Source organism: Alligator mississippiensis, chromosome 11 (genome assembly GCF_030867095.1).
Source record: "Alligator mississippiensis isolate rAllMis1 chromosome 11, rAllMis1, whole genome shotgun sequence".
NCBI classification, from domain to species: Eukaryota; Metazoa; Chordata; order Crocodylia; family Alligatoridae; genus Alligator; species Alligator mississippiensis.
In genome coordinates this window covers 42,635,545-42,658,404 of record NC_081834.1, presented here as the reverse complement: position 1 = coordinate 42,658,404, position 22,860 = coordinate 42,635,545, and the positions used below count along the sequence as shown (strand labels likewise).

The 22,860-nt window shown below is 53.4% G+C and overlaps 1 protein-coding gene and 1 long non-coding RNA gene across 4 annotated transcripts in view; one reads left to right on the top strand and one right to left on the bottom strand.

The window, feature by feature from the left end:
* Nucleotides 1-19,881, top strand: part of LOC106739703 (uncharacterized) — a 109,948-nt gene extending 90,067 nt beyond the window's left edge. The window contains exons 5-21 of one of the 3 annotated variants that reach the window (XM_059714906.1): nucleotides 3,592-3,717; nucleotides 4,094-4,439; nucleotides 9,642-9,791; nucleotides 12,318-12,404; nucleotides 12,695-13,302; nucleotides 13,835-14,355; nucleotides 14,679-14,797; nucleotides 15,096-15,224; nucleotides 15,628-15,707; nucleotides 15,860-15,962; nucleotides 16,077-16,163; nucleotides 16,370-16,477; nucleotides 16,919-17,054; nucleotides 17,167-17,261; nucleotides 17,489-17,641; nucleotides 18,481-18,644; nucleotides 19,249-19,881. In XM_059714906.1, coding sequence (XP_059570889.1) covers nucleotides 13,836-14,355; nucleotides 14,679-14,797; nucleotides 15,096-15,224; nucleotides 15,628-15,707; nucleotides 15,860-15,962; nucleotides 16,077-16,163; nucleotides 16,370-16,477; nucleotides 16,919-17,054; nucleotides 17,167-17,261; nucleotides 17,489-17,641; nucleotides 18,481-18,644; nucleotides 19,249-19,261 — 1,707 coding nt within the window. In that variant the 5' untranslated portion in view covers nucleotides 3,592-3,717; nucleotides 4,094-4,439; nucleotides 9,642-9,791; ... (1 more) ...; nucleotides 12,695-13,302; nucleotide 13,835 and the 3' untranslated portion in view covers nucleotides 19,262-19,881. Of the gene's footprint in view, nucleotides 1-3,591; nucleotides 3,718-4,093; nucleotides 4,440-9,641; nucleotides 9,792-11,741; nucleotides 11,811-12,317; nucleotides 13,303-13,834; nucleotides 14,356-14,678; nucleotides 14,798-15,095; nucleotides 15,225-15,627; nucleotides 15,708-15,859; nucleotides 15,963-16,076; nucleotides 16,164-16,369; nucleotides 16,478-16,918; nucleotides 17,055-17,166; nucleotides 17,262-17,488; nucleotides 17,642-18,480; nucleotides 18,645-19,248 lie in introns of those variants that run through there. The other 2 variants (XM_059714904.1, XM_059714905.1) reach the window with 2 other exon arrangements.
* On the bottom strand, nucleotides 19,848-22,771 carry LOC132244020 (uncharacterized). Its single transcript, XR_009455647.1, has 2 exons — nucleotides 22,216-22,771; nucleotides 19,848-19,940 (listed from the first exon to the last, which is right to left on the bottom strand). It is a non-coding gene; the product is annotated as an uncharacterized LOC132244020 (long non-coding RNA).
* Between the last annotated feature and the right edge of the window lie 89 nt (nucleotides 22,772-22,860).

Here is a 22,860-nt window from a genome sequence, read left to right as displayed (position 1 = left end):
CCTGGATTTGCCAGGGAAGGAGGGATGGGGGAGGATGAGCACACAAGAATGGCTTGCTGGCATCTCATAAGCCTCTCACCACTGCCCCTCAGGGAGTCACAAGGCAGCTGGCTGTGGACAAGTCAGTGAAAAGCAGAAGGAAGCAGCTGGCATAGGAGAGCCCCAGGCACTACTGCTGCATGGAACAAGGGTTTGGGAAAAACAAAGTGAAGGGAGGGGTGGGAAGGGAGACCCGGGAGTCTGACAAGGGAGGCACTGAACTGTGGTTCATGGTAGTGTGGAAGGCCATGGGAGTGGCTAAATAAGATGCCATATTTCATCACATACAACATGCACCTTTTCCCAGAAAACAGCTGCTGGAAATAGGGGGGGAAGGGTATTAAAGCGAAGAAATATGGTAATAGCCATTTCAGCCTTTGCCAGGGAAAAGTGAAAATAAGTCTGCACAACTCCAAAAGGAGCTGTAAAATGAGCAAGCTGGGCTCCCTAGCTGCTGCTACTCATTTACTGTTGCTTACTAGTATGTTCAAGGAAAGGTTTTTTTTCCCCCTAAGGAACATTAGTGTATTAAACTTCCCATTGCTCCTGTGGAAGTGAATGTAGTCCCATTGCACAGATGTGAAACCAAAGCACAAGGTGCTTAAATTACTTCCTTGAGGTTAGACAAAGAGCTTGCAGCAGAGCAGGGAACTGAATCTAGACTTCAAGTGCCAGGGCCACAAAGTTCAGTTGAAGGGGATGCATGTTAACCCAGCCAGCCATATCATCCCTGCCATGTGGCCACATAACAGTGGTGAAGTCCTGATTACAGCAGGTGTGTGAGAGCATCTCACCTGATACATGCCCTACTGATACAGAAATGTAGAGGGGACTGGTTAAGGCTTCAACTACACTGTAGACACAAAGAGAGTTATGTAACCAACTTGAGATGCCCTCTTCAGCCCTGGGTTCAGCAAACTTGGTTATGTTATGTCCACACAGGAGCATTTTTCATAGCGTGGTCATATGTCAAGATGGTGCAGCTGCTGCTGTCCAGTGAGGTCTGTAGCAAGATATGGTAGGAGTTTTTCCTAAAATGCTCCCGCAGAGAACAGGACCTTTGGAAGTCACCCATGAAGAGGAATTGTATCCTGGGATTCACTTTTGCAAGTAAAGCTAGAAGAAGCATGGGTAACCCAAATCAATGGCACAGGTGCAGCTGGTGATCATGTCTGCCCTGCAGAAACAACAGGCCAAGCTGGTCATGGAGGGATAGTGAGAGAGGCAGAGCAGCACACTGAGACTTGGGTCACAGGGGTCGACTCCCAGCTTTACCTTCTGAGGGACTGGATCAAGTAATTTCCTTGTCTGTAAACTGCTTTGAGACTAATTGATGACGGGAGCTGGGTATCGTTCTTGAACCAAAGCATTGTGGTTGCCATGTGGTACTCTGACACAAGCCATAACTAGAAGAAAAAGAGTCTTGTGGCCAAGGTTTTGGGCTCCAGAGAACTGGAGTGATGACCCAGTTGCATCACAGGTTCCCTGTGTGATGTTAGGCAAATGACCACACCACTCTGTGCCTCAGCTTCCCCCATCTGTAGAATGGGGAGAACCATCATTCCTTGTTGTCAAGGTGTGCCACAAGGAAGAAGTCCACTGGTGGTACATGTACCCATGGATGACTGGTACCTCCTGAGTCTGGGGGGGGGGGGGGGGGGGGGGGGGGGGCACCAGATCACCGATGGGGGGGAAGAGGGGTCCCCCAGTGACTGATTGCCAAGCCAGCGGTGAAACTGGAAGTGCACTTCTGCTAGTACTTCCGGTTTTGTGGCTGGCACTTCCAGGGGGTGCACAGCTAATCTCAGGGCGTGCATGTGCACCTGCATGCACCCCCTATGTATCGCCAGTGCACATGCCACAGATTGGGAACCACTGCTCTACAGTAAAGACATGCAGACAGTTAACAGGAGAGGTGCAAGTTGAACGAGCCTTAATGGTCTAATATGGAGGTAGGAAGCTGTCGACACCATCTTCCATCCAAACCGCATTAGTGTAGCCCTTCATCCTTCTAAGGTCAATACATTGAGTTCTCCATGGTGTGGTGTGATCAGGTCTCGAGGACATATGCGTCCAATCAAAACTAACCAAGGCAGCTGAACCTTTGCATAACAAATAGTCACAATCCACGGCCCAGGATTATTTGCAGAAATTATTCAGCTGGTAATTTAGCATAACGAATACATTTGATGCAATCATGGTCCCTGTCCTGTGATTATGCAGTGTGGATGTGTTTCTAACACAAGCTGTTTTGCTCCTGGCTCCAGGTCAGATACGCTACCACAGAACGCTCAAGATTATAGGAAATATATCCTTAGAGTTATTGTAGCAAGCATGTAAGCCTCTGGGAGTCAGGACTCCTGAGTTCCTATGCTGTGTCTGTCACTGACTTGCTGTGTGACCTTGAGAAAGTCACTGCACTTTTGTGTGTTCTGATTCTCCATTGGTTGAAGCTTAATTTGTTAAAAGTACTTGAGGATTCTGTAAAATAACTTTCTAAGGGTGAACTTAAGAATCACTAGAATATAGTTTGAGGTGGGACCTATGTGGTGCTTAGGTCTATAAACAGGTGTATTTAACCCACACTGCATAGGGGTGCTTCTTTCCGAATTTCTTTTTTCTTATCCTTGAAAAATGTTTTTAATTTTAAACTCAGATTCATAGTCTGGCTGTCTGCTTGCTCCAACAGGAGAAACATGGGTCATGGAAGTAACAGGGAAACCTTCCTTGCCCCTTCTTCATTTGCTGAACAATACTCACCCTGGCCTACAAAAAGGAGTGCTCCCAGAACAGCCAGATCAAAGTGACACTCAAACACATCTCTAATCAGTCACTTCAGGGATTTGCTTGTTGGCTTTTGATGGACAGGACTAAGTTTGGAAGCAGACAAATGTGGTGACTCACTATTAACACAAGCTCCTGTAACTTCCTCGCATCTCCTTTCCCTTCTGGTTCCTTGGAGCGTGTTGGGTCATGCTCATGGTCCCAGCCCTTATCATGAAGGTGCTCCATGACCTGCAGCCAGGGTATGGACTACCTCCAACTTCATGACCTTCTGCTGCACACACAGGCCGTGCTCCTCCACCCATAAATGCAAACCTGCAAATTATATATCTATAACCCCAGCAAAACAAACCACTCCACTGCATCCTCAGCTCTCCTTTTGAGATGATTGTAAGAGAAAGACCAAACCATGTGGTAGCTGTTGCTTATGTCATCTAATGCCCAACTGAAAGATGCTTGGACACTACTGTGATGAGAGTGAGAACCTGAATAGAATAAAATAGAATACTATCCCCTCCACAAAGACACTCTCATGGATCCGGAAGGATAGACTTCCATCTTCAGCTTCCTCTGTGCCAAAATGAAGTTTATTTCCTACCTATGGGGATTTTTTTACCATCCTTAATTTACCCTGAGCCTGATGAAGGGTGTGGGAGCCTGAAAGCTTGGAGAAAAAGATAATTTTTTTGTGATTTCTTAGTTGGTCTAATAAAAGGTATCATCTCTGAACCAAGATTTCTAGAGTTTTGCATTTCTTTTTTGTCTCAGATCAACACGGCTACCAAATACGTCCCCTCCAGAATGAGCTCAAACCTGCTGGCTGAGACCATCTAGTGGTTAGAAGAGCATAAAACTAGTACAACCCTTACAGACAGGATACTGCCTCTGGTTCAGGTGAGAGATGCCTGTGAGTTTTTCCTAACTAAAGATTTCAGGCTCTGTCAGTTTGACAAATCTCAGCCTAGCCAGGAGGCTCTTTTTTTCTAAATCTTATGGCTGTCTTAAATGCAGTTGCTGATGATTGTGGCAATGAAGACAATGTATTTGTGACCGTGATGAGATTTCTATAGTGCATGCAAAATGAGGAGCACTTTTCAGACAAATATTGAAATAAGTAAAGATCTAGTGCTGTTTGAGGTCTAAAAGGGCAATGTGCAGACAAAAGAATGGAGGAGGGAGATAAGAGCTAAGAGGGTGGAGAGAAAATACTGAGAATGAGGTTGCTTGGGGCACAGTCATGACATTGATTTAGTTCTCTGATTTAATCTAGGCTCTCCGAGCGAAAAGGTGGCTGTGTGGTTAAGTCACTAGGCTGGGTCACAAGACACATGGAGCCAGTTCTGCACTCAGGCAATAGCTTCTTCTGTTCCCTTGGACAGATCTCCCAGTCTCCCTGTGCTTTTTTTCACCATTTCTAACAGAAGTGGCTTAATAATTCTCCTTTTTGTCTGTCCTGTCTCTAAGACGTGGAGCCCAAAATGGTCCCCCACCAAGTGTCTGTACAGTGCCCAGAGCAATAGTGCCCCAGTTTCAGCTGGCCCTCCTGTAACAAAGGCAAACAATATTGTGAAGAAGACTGAGTGTTTCAAGAATCTGAGGGCTGAGTGTTTGAAAAGGTGAGTGCTGAAAAATCTCATCCTTTTTTTAGAAATATCTCAAGTGTCCTGAATTTCAGCGTCTCATGCATGCAGCACACACAGTGGCGGCGATGTCTACATGTCGACCACCACCAGCCTGGGCCATTCAGGCAAGCAGCCAGAAGTCAGGGCTGAATCAGGACAGCTGTCGGGGATATTTGAACATGCACAAAAGTTGTTTTGAACTCTTTGGCCTGTGATAGTGACAGGTCTAGATGGGCAAACCAGAAAGAATTTTACTTTAGTAATTTCCTGTTCCTGTGCACATGTAAACACTGTGGATCCTGTTTAGACAAGAGGGGAAATAAATGTTAAGTGCCATCCTTCAGACAAGAAACACTCTTTAACCATAACCAAAGCGAAGGAGTTTGAAATCATGGCAGGACTTTATTTTGCACTGCTGTGTTTAAAACTAGCTAAGATCAGTCTCTGTACTCGGACTTAACTTCACTGCATTTTTCACATGCAAATGCGCACACACGCGTATATAAATGTAATGTTCCATTCACTCCATTTTACAAACTATCCATGCTCAAGCTCATTCTTCCACTCTTAACTAGCAAATCAGTTCATGGGTTTAAAGAATGTTTGCTTCATAAATTTGACTATGCTAAATCACCCAGGAGTTCAATAACATACTACCCGATTACTCACATGACTAGTTATTTTAAATTACCTTAAAAAATTTAGGCAATTAAATTGCTTAGTAATTTAATCATTTCAGAAATAAATGTATTCACAATACTCACAATTATTTTAATTTACTGAAAATTGCCAGCAGAATGGGCAGATACGTTGACAAATTTGAACACTTAGTAAGTACATGTTTCTCTATGGAATGAATGGGTGAGGTGGCTTCCATGACAGTAGAGGAGAATTCAGGTATTTTACCAGGTCTGATTTGAATGGGAATAATTGCTCTCTTTGTCTATTCCTGTAGCAAATGTTCTAGCTCTGCAACTTTACTGCAGAGATCAAAAGATTAAGGGCAGAGGGGAACGTGTAGAAAGGGACCCATAACTTTTAAGTGCCTAACCCCAACTGAAAACTCCATAGGATTTTTCTGCCTAACGTCCTTGTTTTCTTAGAAAATCCCAGCATAAAATACTTTGGACAAATCAAAGTTATACCAGGTATTTTTTATACTCAGGTATCCTTGTATCAGATGCAATGAACACCTCGCAATATTTGTGAGCATTTGTTGGCTAACCTCCAGTCAACTTGATAGCATTTCTATTTGGCCAGAACATGTTAACTCTTGGATGCTGCATCCAGTTGAATTCCAAAATGTCAAGGAGTGTCCTAGGTATTGGGATCCAAAACCCCCTTGAATTTGATGAAAAGAGGAAAGCAAAAAAGGGGGAAAGGCATGCAGGACTCCTGATACTAGAGTTGCATATTCAAAGATTCAGTTGGTATCCTTTAATGGCTTCCAAAAAATACCAAAACCATCTCAGATCTGCCTTTCCTCTCAAGAGTCTAGCATGCTGGTCCTCTTTTCTGCAAGATAAAAAAGAGGAAAATGGCTGGGGGTAGGAGGGTAAGGTTAGAAGAGAGGTGACGCAGATGGTTCGCAGAACTCCTGTTATGGGCTGAAGGGGAGAGGCAGAATGAGAGTCAACACACAGCCTTTGATATGAGGGAAGAAGAAAAGGAGCATGGGGGCATATACACAGCTGTGGCATGAGAGGTGAAACGGGAGTAGGAGGAGAGGGTAAATGGAGCACATAGAGCCTTTGGTATATGGGAAGGTAATGTAGAGCTGGTGTGGGGAACAGGGTTTGGAGGGGCACAAAAACTCCTGGCATGAGGATAAGGGGCAAGAAAAAATTGAAGGGCACCTAAGTCCTGGCATTGTAGGGAAGCATGTGCTGGGCTTCAGAAAGAGAGGTTAGGGAGGTATATAAAGCCCCTGGCTCTATAGGGGGAGTTGCAGGGAGTCCCTAAAGAGAGAAGGGAGAGCACAAAGGTGGGTTGTGGGCAGAGGGCTGGAGGGGCAGCCTAGACAATGAGTACAGCAGCAAAGCCTTCACGGCTTTCATATCTATTTTGGGCCCAATCTCTGGGGAAGCCACAAAGAAAACACAGCATTGTGCTCCCCCCATGGCCTCACCTGCTCCTCCTCACTCCCTTGAAGAGGGAAAAATGCTCATTAGGGAGTCATTTGATTTAATTGTATTCATTTATTCAAATTCGTTGAGTTTTTTGCAAATGCTTTTCCGTGCGCTTATGTACGCACAGCAGAAACACTTCCTTTGCACCTCAGTGTGAACTTGGTGCTAATAATAGGATCCAATAATTCAGTGATTATCTCCACCTCCCTGAAAACAGAATAGAATTACCACTAATTATTTTTGTTAAGCACCAACCATGTGTGCAGTGCTGTACAAGACACAGAAGGATGGACGGTTGCTTTACCAAGGATCTTACAATGAAAGAAATGAGCTGCATTAAAGCTCTGGGACTCTTAGAAAATGGCTTTTCCCAGACTTTTTCCTGTGCTGAGAATACAGTAGTGCGAAGAAGAAGTGATGCTGTAGCCATGATGGTCCAGGAAATGTGCAAGAGGGAAGGATTTTTGTGGGTGATGTCTTTTATTAGCACAACTGCATGATCGGGATGGACAAGTTTTCCGATGCTATGCATTCTTCTTTAGGTCTATGCATGGCATTCAAAAGCTTGTCTCTTGCAACCATCCAGTTGGTCCAATAAAAGAGATCATGTGCAAATATACTTGACTCTCATAGTGCGAAGATCCAGTTGTTCAGTTGTCCAGCTAGCCCAAATCACTAGGAGGGAAATCTGTCATTTTAGATGGAACTAAAAGCTTTGTTTCTTTTTGGGATATTGTGTTTTAAATAAATAGCAGTAAATTGCAAAGAGAAATATTGCTTTTGCAGTAAAAAAAATCTGAACCTTTGCCTTTTAAAATAAATCCTTTTATTTTCCCCCAATGGGGATAATTGGAAGAATTCAGCCTGACTCAGAGAAGTATTGGTCTGTCTGAAGAAGCATTTTCTTTTTCAATGGAGAAATAAACCATCATCTGAATAGTTCCATTAGTGATTGAAAATTGTTCCAGCAGGATCCTCATTTGTGTAGAGTTAGTTGGTCGTGTTAGCAGGAAAGTCACATAAGGCAGGGTTGCACTTTGGGCCCTGTCACACGTTCACTTGCAGCAGTTGCAAATCATTGGAATGCAGTGGCCTACGGTATTAAAGTTCAGTATTAAAGTTTGTAGTGTAAGGAGATAACCCTGGCCTGAAAGAGAACAACTTTCCAATGGTGTGAGGGCACTTTAACACATGCTAAACTGCTTGAACGTGCATCTGCTTGTGTTTTATCTGTGTTTAATAGGCTTCTTGTGGGCTAAGATCATGTGTTAAGTTGAACATGTGACTCCAGCCTTTGAGACTAATAACTTAGGGGTGGAAAATTATTTGGGCTGGAGGGCCACTTTGGGAGTTGTGGTGAGCTGTTGCAGGCAGGGTCAGCACCCCCCTCCCCTGCCCCACAGCAGCTCACCAAAACTCCCCAAGTGGCAGATTACTAGATCAATCTTGGGGCACCAGATGGAACAAGCAGGGTCTCTCTGGAGACCAGTCCAGGCCCCCTGTGGGCAGGGCATGCTCAGATGGGCGGGTGGGATGGGGCCACAGGTGGGCGTGAAGCAGCATAGGGGAGCAGGTTGGGCAGGTGGAGCCAGGGCTGAGATTGTGAGGTGGTGACAGCTTGGGGCAGAGCTGCAGTGCAATCCACTCCCTGCATACAGGGATGCATGGAGAGCATGGTAGCCAGCTCTGTCCCAGGCCCTGGCTCCGAGCTGTCACCTCCCCATGATCCTGGCCTTGCCTGCCCATCCCACTCTCAGATGCTGCTCCCCACCCGCCTGCAGCCACATCCCATCTGCCCAGTGAAGTGTGCTTTGCCCACGGGGGTCCCAGGCCAGTCTCAATGGAGATTGTGCCTACCCTCTGGTTCCCCCAGCAGTGGGTGCAGGGTGGATGGGCTGGGGTGCCCAGGCAGCAGGGCTGGGGCTGGTGGCAGCGGTAACACTGGCAGCAGCAGCCAGAAGGAGCTCCTGGCTGCTGCTACCTCTGGGGCTGCTGAGAATTGGAGTCCAGCCGCTGTGCTGTCCCAACCCTGCTGTGCGCCCAGAGGTGGCAGGACTGCACACAGCACATCCAGGCAGCCCCCTGTGTCTGGGCCAGGCAGGGCAGAGGAACCCGCTGCAGGCTAGGTAAAATCCTTTGGTGGGCTGGATCCAGCCCACAGGATATATTTTGCCCGCCCCTGGTCTAATCTGTTAAGGCCACACACGCAGGGTCTTCAGTTTGAACTGAGAAGACGCCCTTAAATTGAGAGTAGTAGTAAACTGTTGTAATTCCCGTGGAACAGCCACAGTCATTGCCATGTAGCCCTGGAGAGCCTGATCTTTTCTCCCACTGAAATCACTGACAAAACTCTTATTGATTCATGTAATGGTGCAGGATTAAACCCTAAACCAGGGACAATAGAGTCCCTCTTGGACAAGCTCATAGCAAGTATCTGAGATCCACAAGATTCAGGTCCCTTCTGGAGGGACGAGTGAGCACATCCCTGTGAGCAAGTGCACATTAAATTCCCTGTTCTTGCACATTTTTTGCCACATGCTTGGCTGGCAGCATGGTTGCTGGTTTGGTGGAAGGACTTGTGGACTTCTCTCCCCTTCCTTGCTTCTTATTCTCACCCTTCTGAATCTCGCAAAGGCCTAGAGGCAGTCAGGGGGAAAGAGCGGATAATAGGGAACTCACAACTTTCCCTCTAGGCTGCAGCTTGAGTCTTGCAAGGCACTACCCACAGGCATGAGAAGCTTCCATTGCAATCCATGGTATGTCCAGTAGGTTGGGAGGGAGGGTAGCTAGAACTGTAGCCCAGGTGTGTGTATTGAACAGCAGCTTAATGAATGTGCCCCTGAATGACTATGGTTCACCCCAAGCAGGATGTGTGACCCTCTGGTAATAGTGCTAATTAGTTAATGAAACATTGCTTAAGCAAGGAGCTAGTAGTAGTGGGAGGAGGAAGCTGGAAGGAGGGAAGAAAGATGGGAAATGAAACCACAAGCAAGGTGAGAACAGAGCAGGGGATGGAACATGGCCAAACTAATGAAGCAGCTGAAATTTATACTCATTACATTTGCAGGCTTAATGGCTAGAACAAATAACCCAGTGGGTTCAGAAGGAGCTGTGGCAAAAGCAAATCAACCATTTCTCATTTCCTCCGTCATATGATTTGCTACCGGGAGGAGGCTGGCGAAGAATGATAGCCTCAGAGCTCACCCAACAGGGTCAGGTTGGTATATGCCACGGACAGTTTCTCTTATGGCCACTTTGATGGATTGCTTTAGACTCCCACCTGGGGAAGCATGGTCTTCCCAGCCTTGCTTAAGGAACTCTGAGTCGCTCTGAACGGTTGATTATTTTTTAATGAGAGGTGGGAGGTTTGTGTGCACTGAGGTGTGCTTGGAGTTTGATGCAGGTGACGCTGGGTCTTTGGTGGGAGGAGAAGTGAATGCCCGAGTAAAGCCAGGGAGTTTACTGCAGGCTGCTGGAAAAGAGCCTGTGAGTCGAATACAAGAAATGAGGCCAGGGTGGCTGGATGGTTATAGAAACCAATTCCAACTGGGCTCCTAAAGAAAAAAATGTCTCAGATTCGGCAGCTGTTAAGCTGAGCCTGGAAGTTAACTCCTGGAGAAAAGGAAGTCACCCAAGATCAATTTTTTCCCATGTGCTTCAGTGGGAGAGGTGAGGTGCATCCACAGACCTTTGTTCTTGTGTGGGTGCTTCTAAGGGGCTAGATGTGCTGTGGGAAACACCATCCCCTGTGGAGTGCCAGTCTTGGTCGGGATGGAAAAACCATGGAGACATCCCCTGTGATGGTCATTCTGTATTTCTGCTCCCAGGCCCAGCCAGAACCATAGTGAAGCAAGGCTTTGGGGTAGGGAAATGGGCAGGAACCAGGACAAAAGGACAGGGGTAGTAGACTGGGGATGACACAAGTGTCAGAGGTAAGAGGTCAAGGATAGGGAAGTGCTGTAGACGCTTTTGAAATGACCTTTCTCTTTCAGTGATTTCCCTGATCATTTCTTAGTAAAGAAATCTCAGTGTTGACAGCAAAGTCCCTGGGAACTGAAGCTTTCACTCAGCAAAATACATACAACACAGTTAACATAGTGTCTGCGTCCTGCCCACCTCATAGACACTCAACACAACCGGAAAATGCTTCCTTTCTTAAAGGATTGAGTCTGTGGGGCTTGTTCATGCCTTGGCTCCTCAGCTGAGTGTAAAAGGTGAACACTTGAGGGTCTGGCTCAAGACTCACCAAGGCAAGAGATCGGGCTCTCAGATACCAAGAGACTTGCTTTGTTAATCTTTCTCTGTGACCCCAGCATGTCACTTAGGGGGCAGCTAACAGGCCCTGCTTCTCCAACAGTTTTGCTGCCCATCTTGATCTCCACAATGCTGGCCCAGGATTGCTACCCATCCCCAGGCTAAAGCAGTTTTCATGTCTACACAGGGGTAGCACCTAGGACTTCAGCAGCCTGAGCTAGGGCTACGGGTCGCATGAGAGACCAGGCAAGGACTCGAGCCGTCTGTGCAGTTGGGGCGGCAGGGCTGTCGGAGCTATGTCTCGGGCAGTCCATGTTCGTAGTGAGTGGGATGGAGCCGGGGAGCACCCGTGCAGGGCTGTGGGTGGGAGGACTCCCAGAGATGGGGTCAGGCGTGCGGGTTTGATGGTTCCTCTGAGCCCACCGTGGATTGAGGCAGCTAAGGATCTCCTGACTCAACTTAGGGCTGTGGGTTTCAGGCACTTCAATGTAGTGCCTGTGGTCAGGCTGCTCGTGGTCCCTTCCTGCGGCCTGGCATTGGGCTGTTCCAGCTCCGTTTAGGGTAAGGATTAGGGTTCGGGAATGGGCAGGGATGGAGCTGCCTTTCTGGTTTATGTGGCAGGACTCTGGGCACTGTGTTTGGGGCACAGGCGAGTACGGCAGTCGGTGATAGTAGTAAATGGGCTGGAGCTTGGGGCACCCCACATGGGGGCTGGGGCGGGAGGGCTCTTAGCCATGGGGTCAGACGTTGGGGGTGGAAGGGTTTCTGGTGCCCAGTGGGGTTCAGGCAGCGCCAGCTCTCCAGGCTGGACGTGGGGTGCTGTTTGGGGGCTGCGGCGCTGGGTGCGGGGTGGGGGGCGATGGAGCTGGTCCCCGGGCGTTGCCGCGGCAGCGTTCGTACCATCGCAGGGCCGCGGGATTCCGGGCAGTTGCCGGCGGAGGCTGGAGCGGTGCTGCCGGGCGCCCGGGGTCTGCACAGACGGGTAAGTCGGCTGCGGAGACCGCTGCCCCCATTCTGCCCCTGGCTGAGGGCAACGTGGGTGTTGAGACGAGGCCTCTTGCCCCAGGGGGGTGTTAGAGCCAGACGTCAAAGAGTCACGAGGCCGGCACCCTCCTGCCCCGTGACGAGGTGTGCCAGGGGGACGCAGCCCAACGGGGTGACATTTGCACCAGCCCCACCAGCAATGGCACCGGGAAGGGCAGTGGTGCCCGATCCTGCAGGTTGTCAACAGTGGGCACCTGGTCAGTGCCTTTCTCGGGGCTGGTTTGTTCCTGTGTAAAGCCCGGAGCGAGGAAGCGGAGCCGTGCCCAGCTGAGTGACCACACCGCAGGCACCTAGACGTGGGGTCTCCCCTCTTTTCAAGAAGCACAGAATTGGAGCACAAACCCACATCACTTCCAACGCCTGAGGATTCATTTTGTTGTTGAAATGACAGTCCAGGGGCACAAGTATTTTCTGCAAATTTAAATTTCCATCTTCTTTCTTTCAGTGATCGACACACATCGTCTGGAGAGCGACGGGAGAGCCAAGGTCGGGGAGGATTTCGCTCTTGGATCTCTCACCCAGGAGTGAGCAGGTAAGGACGAGGTCCTCAGGCAGTGCTGCTGGAGGCTGCGGCAGCGGGAGATCTGGGAGGGGAGCGAGGGTCTCTTCTGCTTCCAGGCTTGTGCCTGTGTTCGGAAAAAAGTGCAGAAGGAGACGGAGCCGACAAGACCCTGCCTTTGGAGCGAGGGGCTGAGTAACGCTCCCTGCCGGCTCGGTGTGCAGGAGGCAGGAGCCGGGCAGGCTCTGCAGGACACCCCCTGCCGAGGCCGAGATAAGAAATGTTTGCGCTCTAACCTTGTGTGTCTTTTATCGCCTCCTTAGACCATCTTCTCCTGCACGGGTGCCAGAAGGCTTCAAAACCAGTCCCGGGCCCGGGTTGCTGTCCCTGCCAGGATGGCTGGAGTGCAGTGCACAGCCAGTGTAGATTAAAACACTGGTTCCTCTTACATTGTATTGAGGGCCATGGTTTTTGTTTCTGCAGAGCAGGGGAGTCGGGCTCTCCTGCATCGTGAAAGGCATGAAGACAAGGTCCAGGGAGAAGGCAATAGCAGTCCTGGTGTGGAAAAGAAGTGCCAGAGGGCAGCCAGAGTTTCCTTTAATGGCCGAGAAGGGCCTGAAAGGGAAGGTCTGGGGGGACAGGACTCCTGGAGGGGACAAAACAAGAGAGGGAAAGGGGTGGGAGGCAGGAGAGGTGCAGATCTGTTACAGGGGAAGAGATTATACAAGAAGATAGCTTCAGAGTGGATGCTATAGTCCCTTTCAGGGGCAGGCGTTATCGCCTTGGGAAGGCAGTGACCGCGGATCCAGGCGGCGAGGGACAGTCCCCAGAGGCGAGGCAGGAGGCCTCGGTACCGGACCAGAGGGAGGAGTGCGCGGCGTCCCGAGGGCCTTTGAGCACCTGCCCAGCAGCACTCCATCCCCCCGGGCAGGTGAGGGGCCAGCGGTTTTCCCATGTCTGTGCAGGCGACTGCAGAAAGGGGAGGAAAATCCACCCCGCTCCAAGGTGGGGACCGCGGCCCCGATGCTCTCTCCCACCAGCTCCATGGGGTTGGAAACATCCCCAGGTACAGAAGCTCCCACCCCTCCCAGCTCAGCCAGTGCCGCCCAGCCGGAGTGGGCAGGGAGCCCAAAGCTGTGGCGCTGATGGGCATCACGGGTCGCAGGGAAGGGGCCCCTGCCCTCCTCTGCCTGGACTCCCAGGGGCTTCAGCCCACAGCCAGTCACATGGAGCCAGAGGTGGGGGCAGCAGCAGGGAGCTGTGTCCAAACCAGCTGCCTGCCGGTCATTCACCCCGAGCCCAGGGCTTTTCCTGCCCATGATCCCCAAGTGATAAGGATACTGGTGTCATGGGGGAAATACAGGGCACACCTGCCTGTCTCCTGGAGAGCAGGAGGGTCGGGGGAGACGTGTGTGCAGGGGTGCCTTGAAGGCCAGCTGATGACTGCTCCTGCTCGGTGCCAGGATGGACAGGCTGAGGCGGGTGCTGAGGAGGAGGACCGCCAAGGTGGGCTTTGTGCCAGAAGATCACAGCAGGGGGCCTGGGCAGGAACATCTGGGCCCCCCCAGCCGTGAAGAGGAGGGGCCCATCCAGGCGAGGACGTGGCTGTGCTCCATGTGCTGGCATAAAAAACCAGCACTTCCTAGCGCCAAAGCACTTCCTTTGAAGCAGCCCACCACCTCCAGGTGCAAGTGGAGGTGGCCCTGGGTGCGCCCGGGCAGGCGGGAGCCCGGAGGAGAGGAGCGCCGGGCAGAAGAGCCGTGCAGCCTCCCGCCCAGGGCACCGAGCAGCCTGGAGCCCGGCCCTGCAGCCCCGCATCCGCAGGCAGCCCCCTGCAGAGGCGCGGAGGAGGGCCCAGCCTCCCTGGGGCAGGAGCTGAGCCCGTCCTGCACCAGCCCCAGCCTGAGCTGCAGCTCCTCCTCGGCGGACTCGCACAGCTCCCTGGGGTCCGCGAGCCCCCCGGCCCCTGGCGCCAGCCACACCGGTGAGGAGACGCGCTGGGGGCCACCAAGTCTCAGGGCCATTCGCTCCAGGGGGCAAGTCAGACCCTGCGCAGGGCTGGGCAGGGGGATCCTGGCCAAGGCGAGGGGGCCGAGCTGCATGACCTCCAGGTCCCTGCGCAGGGGTGGGTGAAGGGGGAGGCAGAGTCGCTTGTGGTGGGGACAGGGACCTCCCAGGGCAGCAGGGACAGTCCAGTCTGCTCTCAGCTGGCGAAGGGAGCGCGACTCCATCTCTGCCCCCCACCGCTCACGTTTCTTACTCTGGGGGGCAAAGGACTCACCCTCCCCACTTTCCTTCCTGCTGCAGTGATTCCCAGTCCGGCCATAGAGAAGGTGCAGGACGAGGAAGAGCAGGAGAAGGAAGATCAGGGGACGCAGGAGGGAGCTGTGCCAAGTGTCACCCAGCGCCTCCAGGAACGCAGGAAGGTAGGAAACCCGCTCAGTCCTCTGTTCCCTCCCTGGGGAGCCCATCCTGCTGACCGGAGATGACAAGCAGAGACGCTCTGCACCCGCGGGCAGTGCTCGAGGTGGGTGCCTTTGTGAAGCCCCACCTGGGTGCCCTCCCGCCACAGACACTGCCATGCTCCTCCCTGCGCCTGCCCAGGGGGAGACTCATGTCAGCACCGTGGGGGTCCCAAGAGACCTGAGCCCCACAGCGGATTTGGGGAGGACAGGGAGGTCCCTGGCTCAGAGCCTCCCTTTACCCTGGTCCCGCTCCTGGTAGATGCAGCACAGGAAGGATGGGCAGTGCCTGCTGCAGGAGCTCCTCACCCTGCAGGCAGCCGTGCAGCAGAGGGGACACGAGGCAGTGGAGCTGCAGGGGTGGAAAGTGTCCATGCCACACAAGATCGTGGTGAGTAGGAGGTAGCACGGCATGGTTTGGGGAAAGGGGAAGAGAGGGGAAAGAGTTTCTTGAGTCCAGGGTGGAGGGGAGAGATGGAGCTGGACCGGGGAGAGAAGGGCAGGCGCGCTGGTGGGCAGCAGAGACGGGAAATCCTGGGACAGGCCGGGGGGAATGGTGCGTGTGGAGGGCAGAGGAGGGCTTGATCAGGGAGCAAGGGGGTGGTTCGAGTGACATGTCTGAGTGGCCATGCGAGGGGGAGGACCAGCCCAGTGGGTGGGGGGCAGGGGGATGTGTGAGGCACCCCAATGGGCGGATCCTGGTGCCTGTGCCTGCAGCACCGGGTGGTCTCCCGTGTGGGACGGGGCTGTGGCCTGTGGGGCCGTAACCTCGCCCTTCCCTTTGGGTCTCGCAGGAGCTGATGGAGGATGTCCCCAGGGACGAATATCTAGGAAACACCATCCCAGACATCATAGCTGCCATCTGGTGCCTCAGGTACCAGGGCCTCTGCCCGACTGGCCTAGCTCTGCCATGGGCCAGCGGGATCCCCGCTGCTCAGGCCCAGGTTTCCTGGCTCTTCCTGCCAACCCCAGTGGCACCCCCGCCCCGCACAGCTCAGCGTCACACAGGCTCCTCTCTCCTGACAGCGACCTGGAGATGTGCCTGGACCCCTTCCTGCAGTCGCGCCTCCTGCGAGCTGCAGCATCCAAGACTTTTGGGGCCATAGGGCGCAACAACATCAGCAACCTGGTAGGTCCCCCTGCCCCTGCCCCTGCCCTGTCCCACAAGCCAGCCCCTGGCAGGTGCGGGCACAAGCTGCCTGGCGCTGACCCTGGGCTCTCCCTCCCCTTTCTGGTCATGCAGAGGATGCACATGGGCAACCTGGAGGGCCTGCTGTGGTGCCTGCTGTCCAGCGCCCCCAGCCTGGACAGGCTGAATTTCTTGTGGGAGGTGAGCAGGATAGAGAGGGGCTGGGCTCGGGGAGGGGTGGCCTGCAGCCCCGTGACCTGCACGAGCCTCTCTCAATGCCTTTGGAGCTGTAAGGCAGGGGATGAAGGCCCAGCTCCAAGCCTCGGCCCCGAGGAGGAGTCAGCAGACACGGCTGGTCTGTACAGCAGGGGCACGTGCCCGCTGATCTTGATGTCTTCCTCCCGCAGCAATTCACATTCTGGATGGAGGCGGTGGATGCCCAGCACCGAGCCCTGGGCATGAGGGCAAGCACCACCCTCATGTCCTTTGCTGCCCTCCTGCTCCCACACTTTGAGGTCAGTGAGCCCCGAGCCCAGTGCCCTGGTCCCCTGCCGTTGTCAGGACCCTCCTGGGAGAGAGGAGTCAGAGCTGGGACCTGAGCTTCACTCCAGGGCTCTGCTTCTGTCTCATCGGTGCACCCCAGCTCTCCTCTTTGGGTCTCTTTTCCATGGCCTGCTCTGGGCGCACTGGCCTACCCCCCACCCCCCGGGGTCCTGGGACCTTTGTAGCCCCGGAGCAGCAGGCACAGGGAATCATGCTGGGGTGCTGACCCGGTGCCCCGGCTCCAGGTTCCTGTGGGAACAGAAGGATTTCATGCCCTGGCGCCATGATCTCTGGCCCCCTCCTGCTTTGTGCTGGTGGTGGGGGGAGATGGAGTGAGGGAGATGGCCTTGGGGAACCTGCAGGTTTGGGAAGGTAGGACAGGCATGGACCCCCCCTCCTCTGCCTCTGCTTAGGGCTCCCCTGACGTGCCTGAGGTGGGGGACATGGCAGCGCGCCTGGGTCTGTCCATCAGTGACCCAGAGGAGACCGTCGGCTGCGACGCCGTGGAGAGTTTGTACTGGCTCACTCGAATCCTCCTGCACCAGAGGGGTAAGGAGACCCGTCCAAGCGCTGGACCACGATGGAAATGGTGCCCGCCCCTGCAAACCCTGATCCAAAGCTAGGATGGCAGCTAAGAGCCTCATGTCTCCACTTGTCACAGGCCAAGACATGCGAGGGGCGGACGAGATGTTCGGCGAGTGCCCTCTGGAGCCGAGCCAGGTCCAGTGTTACAGGGACCTGGCAAGAGTCGGAGAGGTGAGGATGCTGCGCCCAGTGCTTGCCAAGCTGCAGGGCTGGACTTGTGTCTCTTTGGCCTGGCTGTGTGCTGGGCTGTGGAGAAAGGTCTGCTGCTTCTCTCCAGCTTGCAGAGATCTTCCTGCGGCGGGGTAGAGCCTTGCAATGTGCAGAGCGACATGGTCCCAGGTCCCAGAGATGGAGCCTGGCTCTGAGATGCACCAAGCCTTGCGCCCTCTTGCTTTCAGGTGCTGAGAGAGATCTTGTCCGCGGAGCAAAAGAGATCATTCCTGCAGCGGACCATTCTGGCAATTCATCATGGGCGGATGCACGTTAAAACACCTGCGCTACTCTTCCTCTATGCCATCCTGGGGGAGACCAGCCTCCTGATCGGGGACAAGGTTAGCAGCCGCCTCAGGTGCAGGGGACTGAGAAAGGGCCCCTCGCCTCTGTGCCATGTCTTATTGCTCTCCCCCATCGCAAGGGGTCGAGAGAGGTCATTAGCTATGGGAGTGTGAGCTGTAGCACAGGGCAGAGTTGATTTGTACCATGTAGGTGAACTGAATCCGTGAGCTATGTATAGAAAGTCTAAGATATGGTGACCGCCAGGTCACATCAGCAGAGGCTGAAGCTTGCTCCAAGGCCCAGACGTGCCCATGGGCCTGCCCCTCCACCTCCTCAGAGCCAGGCCAATCTCAGGCGGCAGGCTGAAGATGGATTTGTCTGCAGAGACGGAAAGGCTGGGCCCTGGGATCACAGGCTGGGGGGCATTTCCCCTGCTGCCCCTGGGTCTGTGCTTGCCCTAGGGAGAGCAGAGTATTCAGCTAGTCCGCACTGGCCATCTGCCCCCTTCTCCCCAGCTGCCACCCCCTGCCTTCCCCACGACTCTCAGACAAACGTCCCTGCAGGAACCTGCCCCCATTTCACTGGGCTGCTGCCAACACCCCTTGCTTGCAGCCCAGTCCCTGCCCTCATGTGCCGAGTGCTGGCTGGGGTTGTGGGGGAGGCTGGAGTGGGGTCTTGGCTTCCCCACGTGGGCGCATGGTGAGGAGGTGCCAGGGAGGTGGGTGGGGAGTGGGGCAGTAGCTCCGGCTGCCGTGGGCTGGGAACTGGGCTGGGGTCTCTCGGGGGTCCGAGAAGAGTCTGTCTCGGAGGTTGGGTCCCGGGGCTTGACCCGTCCCACCATCCCCGTCCTTCCTGTGGGCAGCAGAGGCTCAGACTGGCTCTTGTGCCCCTGCAGGAGGAAGAAGTCCCCGGCAGGATCGTGAGGAAGCTGGTCCTCATGAAGTGCTGCCATGAGCTGCCCAAGGAGCTGCAAGGACACAGCCTGCTGGCCTGCTCCTCCGGCCCCCTCTCCTCTCCTCTCCTCTCCTCCCTCCAGCAGCCCCCCGGGTCCTCCTGCAGGTACTGTGCTGTGCCCTGGGCCTCTGGGGAAGCAGGTCTTGTGGGGGGAGAGGGGGAGGCTCGCACCACTAACCCAAACCTGCTCCCTGCCATGTGCGGGGACTTGTCTGCTCTGCCCCTGGCGAGTCCTGTCCTACCGCCCATCCTCCGTGGGCCATCCTCTTGCCTCCCGCCTCTGCCAGGATCCTTTGCCTCGTGCCCTGCTGCCTGTGCACAAATCTCGTCCCTCCCCGGGGCTGTGGATGGACCTGCCTGGCGCAGGTGTCGCCCTCTTTCTCAAAGGAGCTCCCCCAAGTCACTAAACAACCCCAGGACAGGCTGGAGGCTGCTTCCCCGCGCGTCCACCTGTCCACCTCTCCACGGCTGGGGTTTTCCGTGCTGCGCTTCTAGCTCAGCTCAGATCTGGTTGGGCTGTGATGCCGGAAGGTGTTCAGCTGCTTCCATGTCGAAAGCTAAGGGGGGACTATTTTGTTTTCCCTCATTCAAATATTGTGGTCTCTGTGTCCTGGGAAAGCTTTCAGTCCCCGTTTCCTCGGAGCAGGGCCTTGTGTCAGTGTGACCATGTCCATATTTAACATTTGCTCCCTTTTCTTGCACTGTGCAGAGAGAGCTCCTAACCATCAGGAGCACGAGAGCCCCTCCATGAGCGATGAGGACATCTAGCACCTCACCAGGAGCCTGGCGGCTGTGTAGAGATGCTGCAACAGTGTCGAAGCCACCGCACGAGAGTCACCGACTGAGCAGATCCGCCCGCTCACAGCGGTCCTCCCTAGACTTCAGCTTGTCCCCAAAGACGCAGCCTGAGAAGCCCCTCGTGGGTGAAGGGTTCGACAACTTCATCCGTCAGCCCTGCCACGCCAAGGGTCGCGAAAGCACAGACACCATGCGCTCGTGGTCCCCAGGTTGCCTAATGGAGGACGCTCGTGTTGTGCGGGTGGCATTTTGTTACCCCCTGCCTCAGGGCTTTTGCCGGTCGCCATTTGGGGCCAGGAAGGAATTTTTTCCCCCTCATCTGTGGAAGTATCATCTGGGGGTTTTTCGCCTTCCTCTGAGGCACCGGGGCAAAGTCAGTCCATTGCAGCCTCTGTTGTGTTAGCAGCCTGCCTTGGCGCTCCGCCCTGAAGGGATAATCCTTCGAAGGCCGTGCAGGGAGAGACAATGAACCACAGGCACCGGGTAGAATGAGTGCGTAGGAGTTAAGAGTAGTTTTAGAATAATAAATTTAATATCAAATTTTCTTTTCTAATAAGTGTTGTTGTTGATCTCCTCTTCCTGCTTCTAATACAAATTCATGACCTGCAAAGAAAGAAAGATGCAAACATGATCTACCCTTATGGAAAGCATGGGTTCCCCAGCCCTCCGAAGAAATCTGGTGTTTTTAGCTCAGGGGGTCAAGGTAGAGCTGATTACAAAATATCTAGTACTGTTTTATTGGAAAGGGCCACTGTGGTCAGGTACATGGTTCAAGAAGCTTCCAAAGCAAAACTCTTTCTCCACTTGAAGTTGGGGTTGATGTCAAGGCCCCAGGAAAGTTGACAAAGAGCGGGGCCAGCACGTCAGCAGAAAGATGGCTTTGGTGCTCAGGGCTCCCAGGTCTGATGTGAAAGACCCAGAAATATGTCCCTGTTGGGATGTGTGCGTCTCCTGTTTAGCTTCTCTCCATGTAGAGCTGGGGTGGGCAAATTGGTGGATCTGGCCAGTGGCCAGACTCCATTTCCCAGCAGCTCCTGCCCACATCATTGCATCCGATTTCCCTGGAGCAGCGCTGGGGCTGGGGCTGGGGCTGGGGCTGGGGCTGTGACAGCACGGGGCCAGGATTTCTCTAGAGACCAGCCCCGGCAATGCTGGCAGGGCATGCTCCTGGATGGGGAACTGCTCCAGGGCCAGCGTTGGGATCTTACAGTGATGACAGCATGGTTCAGAGCTAGGACAGAGCCGCAGTCTGTTGCCTGCACGCCCCGGCCTGGGGCATGCGAGCAGTGTATCACAGCTGTGCCCCGACACCATGCTTTCACTGCAGCAAGATCACAGCCCCAGACCAGCTCTCTGCCCTGCTACACACCTTGCCAGTGCTGTAGGAGATGGTCTCCATGCAAGTTCTGGCCCTGTGCTGTCATGGTCCCAGTACTGCTGGGGTCTCCACGGAAACTTTTGAAACTGTCTCCCATGACATTCTCATGAGTAAGCTAAGGTAATGCTGTCTCGATGGTAATACTGCAGAGCAGATATAGAACTGGCTATTTAGTCGTATTCAAAGAATAATCGGTCGTTAGTGGGTTGGGGCGTCTAGTTGGGATGAGGTACTAAGCTGGTTTCCCCCAGAGGTCTGTCCGGGGTCTGATATTGTTTGATATCCTTATTAATGATGTGGAAGATGGGATTGAGTGCCCACTCTGCCCATTTGCAGGTGACACCTAGTTGGGTGGAATTGAAGCCACCCTTGATAAATAATCTGTATAAACTTGGAGACATAGTCCAAGATGAATCAAATGCAGTTCAATAAGGACAAGTGCAAAGAGCTTGCATTTGGTATGGAGCAATTACATGTACAAATAGAGACTAGGGAATTATGAACTAAGCTCCAGTACTGCAGAAAAGGACCTTGGGGGATGTAACAGAGGACTATTGCCTTGTCCCTCTGAGAGAGAGACAGCCAGTGACAGGGGGCCAGAAGAGAGAAGTGGGCAACCAAGAAGGAAAAGTAGTAGCTCCACGGCTACAGAAAAGCTTCAGGCCACCTACCTATGAGGTCTGGGGTCCAGGCAATAAGGGTAATAGCAGCTTCAGCAAGCTGCTTCTATAGTAATACAGGCAACTTACCCCTGCTAGAGAGACTGGCCATGAAGCAAAACTGAGGGGCTGCAAGTCAGAGTAGAGCGGCAGCTTGCAGAAGGCCTAGTGTGGCTGTGAGGCAGGGCAGAGGGAGCTTGAGTGGAAGCAGGTGGCCACACAGAAGTGAGCCTGCAAAAAGGCAAGCCTATAGATTGGTTAATGGGGATCCGGCCCTGAGAAGCAGGGATGGGGTGACCAGAAGTAGGTGGAGTTTCTGAGTGTATAGGCTTGTGTCGAGGGCCAGGGAGTCACCCTGGTCCTAGTGGTTGTGGGGAAATGATTTGTCTGGAGAGAAGGAACAACTAACAGCCACAGAAAGAAAAGGTACCCCGTGAGTTGGTAGGGACAAGGGAGTGACCTCTAGCAGTCCAAACAGAAAACTGGAGGCCCTGTTCCTACCAAGCATTGACCCACAGAGATTGGGCCAAAACGGGGAGAAAAGAGAACAATTTCAGGAGGCGTAAACACCAGCTGAGGGCTGGCATCACTAGGGGCAGAGGCAGAGAAGCATGTTAGGCTCCAGCACGGTCTCCTCGGGAGATGTCCAGTTGCTGGGGACATGTAAAACCAGACTGGCCGTAGCACCAGCGCATGGGCTGGAGGGTGTAGTGCTGTAGCTGCTGACAGGGTGGCATAGGTAGGACTGACTTGCTCCTTCCCCTGCCAGAGGTCTGTGACTGTCTGTCATCTTTTAAGCTAACTAAGGTTTTCCTCTCCTTCCCACTGGCCTTTTTCTCACCTTTGAAATGCAGCAGGCCGCAAGGGCCATAGGTCGCTCCCATCTCCTCCCCCAGCTCGGCTTGTATTTGCTGATGCCCTTTTTCTCTCCGTGCTCACGATCCAGGAGGGGGCTGGCTCCTTGCAGTAAAGGAAGGAGAAGAGGCCAGAGGCATGGAGGTGACTGTGTGTCTGCACAGTTTAAGCCTGTTCACATGTAGGGTGGAGGCTGGTTCTGGCCAGCAGAGACAAGGAGCTGCTGCCATGGCCCTGTATGAATTTGATCCTCCCCAGTGCTTGGGTGTCGCTGAACTGGGTCTGGGGAGTAGAGGTGGGAGAAGCTAGCTCAGCTCAGAGTCCTACTTCTGCTCAAGTGAAGCCAACTGGCACTTTTCCCCTTCCCCTTAAGGAAACCCTTGAGTAAGGTGAGACTCCCTCCTCAGCTTCTGTCCTTGCTTTGCTTGCCGCCTCCCTGCCGCCGCCTTGGCTCAAGCACACCACACACTAAAGCAAATTTGGAGGCACACACACGCCCTTGTGCACGAACATCAGTGATACACACACAATGTACAACACTGCTAGTAGTGTTGTGGGGAAATGATTTGTCTGGAGAGAAGGAACAACTAACAGCCACAGAAAGAAAAGGTACCCCGTGAGTTGGTAGGGA